This window comes from Pelmatolapia mariae, linkage group LG9 (genome assembly GCF_036321145.2).
Source record: "Pelmatolapia mariae isolate MD_Pm_ZW linkage group LG9, Pm_UMD_F_2, whole genome shotgun sequence".
In the NCBI taxonomy this organism is placed as follows: Eukaryota; Metazoa; Chordata; class Actinopteri; order Cichliformes; family Cichlidae; genus Pelmatolapia; species Pelmatolapia mariae.
The window spans coordinates 4787082-4796962 of NC_086235.1; the positions used below are offsets into that span (position 1 = coordinate 4787082).

Below are 9881 nucleotides of genomic sequence, written 5' to 3' on the forward strand. Positions count from 1 at the left end.
GTTACTTAATATTGGCTTGTAGATGTCTCAGGGTTGTGGATTTGGCTCAAGTGTGTGAAGACTGGAGCAGCTTGACATTTATGTACATTTGATGCTGCCATGGACACGCCCCTCAGCGAAAACTTTGCAAGGTTTGCAGTTTAGCATCTCCATAGTTTTAACATGTTCATTTCCATCTGATTAAATATCTAGGAGCAGTTTATTAAGGTTCAACAAAACACCTCACCAACGTTCTGCATGTCTTCCTCGACTACATCCATGAACCTTCTCTGAGGTGAGGTCTTCCTCCTTTCCTCCTCCTGCCTGCTAGTTCCATCTTCATCATCCTTTGTCCATTATAACCCCAGTCCTTCCTCTGCACATGTCCAAACCATCACAGCCTTGCTTCTCAACCTGAGCTGTTCCTCTGATGTTTTTAATTAACATCTTCAGCTCTTCCTCCTGTTTTTGTTGTCAGTACCACCGTGTCCAATTCATACATCACAGCAGGCATCACTACCATCTTGAAAACCTCCCCTTTCAGTCTTGCTGCTATCCTCCTGTCACAAATAAACATCTGCACCCACTCGACTCTGCCTGCACTCTCCTATTCACCTCCCTTGTTCACTGTCCATTGCTTTGGCTGGTTGACCTCAGGTATTTAAACTCATCTATCTTCACTACCTCTGCTCCTTGCAGCCTCACTGCTACTCCCTGTCATTCATAAATGTCTTTTTTCTTTTGATTTTCATCCCTTTTCTCACCGGTGCATACATCTACCTCTCTGCCACGTGCTCCCTGCTGTCACTACAGCTCACAATGTCATCTGCAAACACCATAGTCCACAGAGCCTCCTGACAGACCTTATCTGTCAGTTTTTCCACCATCACTGCAAACACGTAGGGACTCAAACCAGGCCTGTCACTTCTACAGCACACCTCCCCACTGTCTCAGTGCCCTGCACCACCCTCAGACATGCATGAAGCTATTCTGCTGATCTGATCGTTACCTTTTTTCTTAACCTACCTTCAATAACTCTCCCCTATCGTCTTGGTATGACTCATCAACTTTATCCCTCTGTAGCTACTAAAGCTCTGTACATCACATTTGTTGTAATAAAAAGACCTCATGCCCAATATTAAGTATTAGAAATAAATACCTCATGTTTAACAAAATATTAGCCAACCTAAATCTAATCCATACCATTGTGTAAGTACATTACCAGGATTTTTTTTTTAAAAAGTAGTATCTTGGCCGTGGTAATCCCCCCAGGTTGCCATGTTTGCCTCAGACTTGGCATCCCTTTCTGCCAGGCTGCTACCGGAACACATAAACGCCCCTCCCCTCCCTTCTTCCTCTACGGATGCTGCAGTCAAGTTGGCCGCGCATGCGCACTTTAGGTCCTCTTTTTCTTGGAAGGTAAGTGTGGCATGGCGCGTGTTGCTGCCTTGGGGGGGATAAACGGTGGACTTTAGCGATTTTTAGGTGACCCATTAACGATTTCAGAGGTATTAGAGTAGTCATGTACTGGTTTGAGATGCCGAGGGAGTAGTTAGTCGGTTTCCCGGTGGATGTAGTCGGTGGCAGGGTAGGGTGTGGGTGTCCATGTTCCGACTAGCGCTAGCATGCTGAATCAAAGGGACATGCGGCCTTCGGCGGCGCGCTCCGTGGAAGCTGCTTGTCATTCTCCGCGCTAACGCTCGTGTCTTCGGTTCACGGTCAAAATCCGCACTGTTAACCGACGACCCGGCGGGCCGATCAGGAAAAAACAGACTGATGGTTTGTACCCGGTTCGCTGTCGATCCGAGATTAATCCGCGCCTTTATTTGGACCGAGCTGAATGGACGGCTAGCTCGGTTAGCCGCCGCTAGCAGCGCGTTAGCTCGGATAACGGGACTTGGTGTTTGTGAAACAGCAGCGCACGTTGGCCAGCCGTAAATCTCGCGGCATCGAAATCCTGTCCCGATAGCGTTACAATAAATAGTTATAAACCAAAACATCCGGAATAATACGTGCTAATTTTAGCGTTTGAAGCACTATTCTCTGCTGTCTTTACAGCGCTATGTTACATTTGTAAACTCTGAGCCAGCTTAACTTCTGGTCATTAAAAGATTAACCTTTAATTTATTTATCTGGCAGCGATGGGGCGAAGAAGTGGCTGCGAGTGAATTTTGACTTTGAACTTCATGTGGCCACTGGGCTTGCTAACATTTGCGATAAAACTGCTGCGGCAGATTGAGAAGTGGCGCAGCCGTCCAGCCTCGTGTCGAGCCGGGGTGGCGATGTTCACGTTTCGGCGTAGCTTAGGGTTTTTTTTTTCCTTTTTCTTTTTTCAAATTGGATATTTAAAATGTATAATTCGGATCACACTCAAATTAATTTCCCAGCAGATCAAGAGGACTGCACCTTTATTCATTTATTTATTTATTTTTTACAATAGAAATCTCGCGATATCTACCTAAAAGTAGCAGAGAGCTCTGTGGGGCCCAGGAAAAGGCTGCGGTAGTCTAAATCAAAGCAGGAAAGAAAACTGTTAAAGTGGCTCAAAACTCAGCAGAGTATAGCAGCTTTATTAAAGTAGAAACACTTTTTTTTACATAATTTTTCAAAATTAAAATGTTTACAGCAAAATCCCCTAATTTGCTTTTTCTTTGGTGTTAATGTTAATATATTAAACAAGGCTGTATTGAATTGCTTGTTTTTAATCAATGTATGCCCAAGGTAGTGTTTCAACCCTTTAAAAATGGGGAAGCAGTCAGGGGCTGTGGTTTACAATGGGTCAAAATCAAAGCCACAATCAGGCATGTTGAAATATCATGAAACTCCTTAAACTTTAGCTGAGTTAAAGTAAAATCAATGTTTTTCCTGCAAGCATTAAACTCTTACAAATTTTGACAATCTCAGAAATTTGCAGAGATCTTTTATTTTTTTTTTTAAGTTCAGAAATATTTCATTGCAGTTTTATTTATATAGTGCCAAATGACACCAGTCAATAGTAAGGTAGTGTAATCGGTGTCAAGGTGAGTTAGTTTAGTGCTTTGCAAACATTTCATTCACAGGACTCTATCTACGTCAGGCTGCTGTTGACAACTGTCCTGCGATTCATGTTTTCCCTCATTAACTACTGTGAAAACACCAACGCTGACGCTTTAAATCATCTGTTATGTACAGAACAACTATATTATATTTGACCAGGGTCAGGGATGCCAAAACTGTTGTAATATAACCAAAATTTGGCAAATGTATAAAAGTGGAATAATTACTGGGTCATTTTACAGGGTTTTTTTCCCATAACACTTTACATCAAAAGCTTTGAAATCAGGATGCTTTTGGACAGATGTAAGAGGTGTATTGAACGTGGTCATCTGTTTCAAGTTTACACTTGACTAGGTCAGGTTACCTTCTGATTTTTGCTAGCTGTCATGTTAATGGCACGCCTTTCTCCACGAGAACCTAACCCTGTGACTGCTTAGTGTGGAAGTCTGTAGATGTAAATTTCTGTGCTTGATTTCGGGGTAAGTGATGTGTAACTGTCTCCACCAGCGCCCCAGACCCATCGCACCATGGCAGATCCCGATCTCGATTTCCAGACTGGCGAGTCTGGCGCCTCCGCCACCTACCCCATGCAGTGCTCTGCTCTGCGTAAGAACGGCTACGTGGTGCTGAAGGGTCGTCCCTGCAAAATTGTGGAGATGTCCACCTCCAAGACCGGCAAGCACGGACATGCTAAGGTAAACTCAGAAGCTGTTTAGTCCTCTTCTTTTATTTCAGATCATTTTATACTGCAAGGTAAAGAGCATTGGTCAGGACAAAGCACAGAGTAAAGACCAGACAGAGGCTGAGAGCTTTCAGGTGGAGGACTGCTGTAAGCTGGAAAGTTTAAAATAAAGTTTTGGATCAGAGCAGAGATCCGAGGCTCGGCCCGGATTTTGAGGCTCTCGGGTTTCAAACCTGTCTGATTCAAACTGCATGAAGTGTTGCTTTACTAAAGCACAGCCTTCTTATCTTTACCCACCGAGTGTTCCTGTGTGTACTTTGCCCTCACATGGGACTCAGCCATGATAAAAATGGGGGAAAATGAAGTTTTTCAATTTAGTGTTCCACGACCATAAAATGGGACAAATGTAGTCCTTAGATTTGAGTCCCATTGAAGATGCCTTCTGACCTTTTTATTGGTTCATTTATATTAACTTGATGGTAATCTCTATCTTAGTGCTAACAAAATTAAATCCAATAATTATCTGGGTTTTTTCTGACTGAAGCGGCCTCCTGTGCAGCCAGGTTTCAGTTATAGCAAAGACTTCAGGCATTGGTGGGTTTTTCTGATTTCTGACCATTTTCATTTAAGTTTGAATAACTAAAGCCCAACTTTGTAAAACTGGTTAAATACTTAAATCTGCCTGTCAGAGCATTTAGGGAGAAATCCAAAATTTCAAACAAGTGCTAAGTAATTGAAAATGAATAGATGTTATCTGTAAGGCTACAGTGGATATTTGTCTGAATTTCCCAAGATTTTGTGGTTTACCAAACTCGGATATTTTAATGTGTGAAAATTTTATTTTGCATCACTTTGTGTCCTAGATGAATGAAACAAATAAATTGTATGCTCGGTTAAACTAAACCTCACTTTTAAAAGTTGTTTTTAAATCAGTCTCTGACTCTTCCTTTCAGACAATGACCTAAAATCTGTTTTTGTGCCAAAGCAGGAAAAATCCAGAGTTGACAAAATTGAACGACCTTTTTATGTCACGTTTTGTTGAATGTTCCATTTCAGCTTGTAAAGATTCAGAGATTTTAAATCTAATTAAACGTTTACTTCCATCAGGATGATGTGACTCTAAAAATCTAAAGACAGATGGCAGCACAGTCGATTGTTGCATAGAGCAGTGACACAGTGAAAATGCACAATAAGCATCACTCTGCATGAAATGCACTTTAAAACTGAGCAGACCTGAAACAGAAGCTCTCATTGAGCCAAATAAAGGCTGGTAGTGATCAAGCTGGGTACTTGTAGCCTGCACTGTATTTCATATCACTTTGAATCAATTCAATGACGGCAAAAAAATCTGGAAAATTTCTGTTCATTCAATTTGGGTTAAAAAATAAAATAAAAAATGAATTTTGCAACTGATTGCAGGAGCAGCAGATTTAATCACATTTTTTAGTTAAGTGCAAACTTTCAGGACTGATGGAAGGAAGAACGCCTTGGCACCAAAGATGACTTTTCATGCAGATTTTGAATTGGTTTAACTTGAGAATTGAGATTCAAGTAAACCAAAATAGCCCCTCCATAAGAAAGAATATCTGGTTAAGCTGAAATCGCAATGCAGACCATCGGACAGCAGGCTAAGGTTTCTGTTTTTTAGGCATTTATTGAAGTTTTGAATCCCCGGGCTGATGTGATGCATGATGATGGCAGGTTGACCAGTTACTGTTGTGCTGCTTTCAGTGGCTCCTGTTTTCTTTGTTTAAACACTTGTGAATTCCTCATCTTCCCGTCAGGTTAACCTGGTTGGCATTGACATCTTCACCAACAAGAAGTATGAAGATATGTGCCCCTCCACCCACAACATGGATGTTCCCTCCATCAAGAGGATAGACTATCAGGTACTTCCTGTCAGCTGACTCTGTTAGAAAGGCTACATGGTGGTTGAGCTCGTGGTGACGGAGAGGATACGTCATCTGGTGTGTTTGGGTTCCCAGTCGTTGCCTCCCAACAGTGAGTCAGCAGGTGGAAATATTCACAGGGCGTCTGTTTTGTTGTGTGAATCAGTCACTCCAGAAACCTGACTTGAAGTTTGTTTTATAGTCGGGGAAATGTTTGGGATAACAGCAGAACATGTGCTGCTTAACCTCATCGTCCCTGTAGATGTTTTAATGTTAGAATGGAAGGAAACATTTCCACTCATTCATCCCACTCACGCTACACAGCTGCCCGACTCAGCCTGCAAATAATCCAATTACTAACATTCATGTTGGAGAAAATGAGACATAAGCTTTAAGAAATGGGCATATTTACATGAACAGCTCAGATATCTGCTAAAATAAAGATGTGACCACTCGGGTTTCAAAGGTCGGGTTCATCTGTGAAGCGGTGCAGCTGAGATGAACCCTGAGTAACCTCTGGCTTGCTGTACACAGCTAGTTACACCTCTGTTTCCAGGTCTTTATCATAGTGCAGATTGAATTTGAAATAAAGTGTAATTGGTTATGGTCTTGTGTGTTTCTGTGCCAGTAAAAGTTTCTATACTGTCCTTTTTTTGCTCACTACCTTTACATTTTTATCAAGTTCTGGGATAGTCAGCAGTCCAATACCTAAACACGCGGAGTTTGCAAATGAACACATTTCTATGGAAACCACACTAAGAGTCTGAATAATATTTAATGTACATTAGTACACTTTGCATGGATGCATTTCTCATGCAGAGCAAACGGCTAAACTGTCATGTTAAATCTGTGTGTTACAGATGTGCTACCACAGCTGCTTTAATCTGATAGTGTATAATTAGCATTTATGTCCCAGGTGACTGACTGCAGATGTGTACAGGTGTGTTTTCACTTTGGTGTGGCTTGGCCTTAAAGTCTGAGAAGTGCTGAGGCTCAGGTGGAGGTTTTATTCCAGGCTGTATTGGAACGTAGCTGCAGTCTGCTCAAGTTCTTTGTGTCAGAAACAAACACATGATCGTTTGGGTTAAAGTGTTCGTCGGCTTCATTCTACAGTTGTCTGTATCAGGATGGACTTTTTAGTTTCACTTTAGTTTTCAGTGAGTGTGTGACGTGCCTGGCTTTACTTTCTGCTGTCGGCTTGGTTAGCTGTAATACTTCTGCATATGACACCAAAACCAAACTGAGCACAGCCTGGTTAGGTGGTTAACCTAAATAAAAAGTAAAGGTTCTCTCTCCTGTACACTTCACATTAATAACACTTGCATCATTAAAAAAAATCTCTAGTTTAACCTTCCTTCATCTGTGGCTTGGAAAATGGCCAAATCCTCTCAGTAAGGATTTTTGGGCACTGCTGGGGTTTTCCTGTCTCAGGAGGTGATTAAACATGATCGGTCCACGTGGTTAAGACAATAGGTCCACTACATTTAGTGTCAGAATAGAGGCTTGGTATAATCTGATTGTTAACAAGACTCGGGTTTGGCTTTAAAAGCTTAGATTTCAATGATTTAAGAGACTTTTATGGTTAGAAAGGCTTAGTTTTAGCTTAAAGAGGTCATTTTCCCCACAGTCCTGGAAATTTGATGAACAGTTTACCCTTGAATAAATAAAACGCTACTTAGAAATATGTCAATCCATCCCAGCTTGTTAAATATGAAGTTTACAGATTTCTGAGATTCAGACATGGCTAGAAATTTACTTCACATCATTTTCTGGCTGAAAAAAACAAACTAACATTAAACTTGTGCTGAAAGTCACTGCATTAAAATGTTTATTACATTCTGGATAGTTTTCCTTTGTGATACATGTGCAGGAATGACTCTGGTGCTATACAGCTGGAATAGCTTCAGGAACAGGAATCTAAACATCATTTGGGACTCAGAAATTTTAAACTGTGGACAGACTGGAGAACGTGGATCACGTTTTTATTCTGACCAGCTTGAGGTCTGTGCAGATGTGATCAGTGATGTCTTTTTGTTTTTCCACAGTTGGTTAACATCAATGAGAACTATATGTCCCTGATGAGCGACAACGGCGACATCAGAGAGGACCTGCGCGTCCCCGACAATGAAGTCGGCAAGGAAATCGAGTCAAAGTTCGAGGCGGGTGAAGAATTCATGGTGAGTTTAGTCTTGGGCAGTTACTTAAATTAATTTTCATATAATTCATATTTGTCAGCCCCGACCTAAAGCCCCGTTTTAGCTGTTACAGTGACTTGGTACTGAATCGGTCTAAAGCACAATGGTGTTGGCTAATTCCTGGGCTGTGAAACAGTTTGTCATCAGTATTTTTTTTTTAAAAAAAAAACTTGTTTTTTGGGTCATAAATTGATTAAACGGGAGGTTAAACTTCCATGTAGTCTAAGGAGCTTGGAAAGAAAAGCATCTTCTTCAGAACTGAAGAAGCTTCTCGGATGAGAGGTGAAACGTCTTCAAGCAACCTAAAGAAGTCCAGACACTTTTCTTTCCAAGCTCCTTAGACTACGATGACCTGGATGACCGAGAACCTTCACAGGCAAACGTCCATGTAGCTGGAGGCAGGCGGGGTTAGGAGTCCTGACCCGGGAGCAGAGGGTGGAGATGGCAGGGAGGGCGAAAGCTGCACGTGTAACGTTTCAGATGATTGACTTGAACACGTTGTTTGTGTGTCTGTGCGCTCTCCGCAGGTCACCGTGATTGCTGCCATGGGGGAGGAATGTGCTGTCGCTACCAAGGTCTTGGCCAGCAAATAAGGAGTTGATAGACTTTGCTGCCCGGACAACAAGCACCACCCACAACCAGTCTCTTGCATTCTCATTGGTTCTGTCACCAAAGCGTCGGCCTTCACAGACAACCTCAATCATTCTGTTGTGATCTCTCTCCCTCTCTCTCTCATCATTGATCTTTTATTTCTCTCCCCCCCCCTGCTCCTCCTCCTCCTTTTGGTTTCTCCTTTCCATTTGCTGTTGGGATTGTTCCACCGCAGCTCGCTGCGTGGTCCTCTGCCTGATCACTGAGGTTTTGTTTGGCAACTTTATATAAAACATCTTCAAAACAAAAACAACCATGATCAGTCGCTCAATTCCTGCTTATTCTGTTTGCCTTCAGACGTGTTGGTTTTGCCACTCACATTCCTGAATGTTGAAATAACAGCGGGATTCAGCTTTTGTATGATTATTTTTTTATATTCTTTAGATTGAATACAGCAGGTTTAAAGCCTTTTAGAGGGAAGGGGATCAGGGGGTTGGGGAGGGGCTGGTTTTGAGTTGTTAAAGCCGTGGGAGGGAGGGAGGGTTGCCCCTGTAGATACTGAATTCTGGTTTAGGTCGCCCCTCTAGCAGCCATACCGCTTTCCAGCATGGCCTTTGAGTGCGACTAGGTCCCTTTTATTTTTATTTCCCCTCTCCTGATCGGGGGATCGGTGGTGGCCGGCACGTAAAGAGCACTCGAGGTCCACCCCAGCATGTCAAAGCTCTAAAACCAAGATTTCTTTTCTCCCTTTCCCCCCTCCCTTAAAGAGAAAAAAGAAAAAGAACAGAAACTTCAGTGATTAACCCTCGTGATGCCAGTCTCTTGTCTGTGTAGAAGTTTGAGGGGGCGTGAGGGTCCCGTGCACTCGCACCTCTCGTCCATCGGGGCCATCCCCCAAATACAAAAAAAGAGGAGTGTTGTGTTTCGTTTTTAAGAGGGCGTGAGTGTGTGGCGGTGTGGGCCTCCGAAATGTGGGAGGCGGTTTGCAGTGAGGTGTGTGTTTCTTTTTTTGAGGGACTCGATCGGGTTGGGGAGGGTGGTAGAGTTGCAAACTTTTTTTGTTCACTCGAGGCCTTTGTCACCTGACTGGAGATGGCAAAATAAAAACGATGAAACAAATGGAGAAAAACTGCAACCGATGTGTGGTTTTCTGTCTCAAGTATTTTATGGTCTTAAAGGTGGATGAGCGGGCTGCTTTTTCATGTATTTCAAAGTCCTGATTTTGTCATTTATATGCTTAAAAATACTAAACACTGCTCACGGCTCAATTCCAGCTCCTTGTTTTTATTTCTGGACCCTGCTAGAGTCCCATTTCTTCACTGCTGTCAATCTAAATGATCACCTCCAACATGTATGAAAATAAGAGTGGTGTTCTCACTGACTCCGTCCTTTATTGGTGCCGTTTTACTCTTCTCTAAAACTACAAACTCCCTCATGGGTTTAGTTAATGTTGAGCTAAGATGAAGCTCGGTTTGATTTAATTAAAGTAGTAAAATTAGTTCAGCTGTT

General features: G+C 42.4%; 1 protein-coding gene across 1 annotated transcript; it reads left to right on the plus strand.

Moving 5' to 3' along the window:
• Nucleotides 1–1378: 1378 nt before the first annotated feature.
• Nucleotides 1379–9507, plus strand: eif5a (eukaryotic translation initiation factor 5A). The gene is made up of 5 exons (XM_063483500.1): nt 1379–1398; nt 3523–3710; nt 5482–5586; nt 7632–7763; nt 8309–9507. The coding sequence occupies exons 2-5, from the start codon at nt 3543–3545 to the stop codon at nt 8372–8374; spliced, it is 471 nt and encodes a 156-aa protein (XP_063339570.1). The 5' UTR covers nt 1379–1398; nt 3523–3542; the 3' UTR covers nt 8375–9507.
• Nucleotides 9508–9881: the final 374 nt, after the last annotated feature.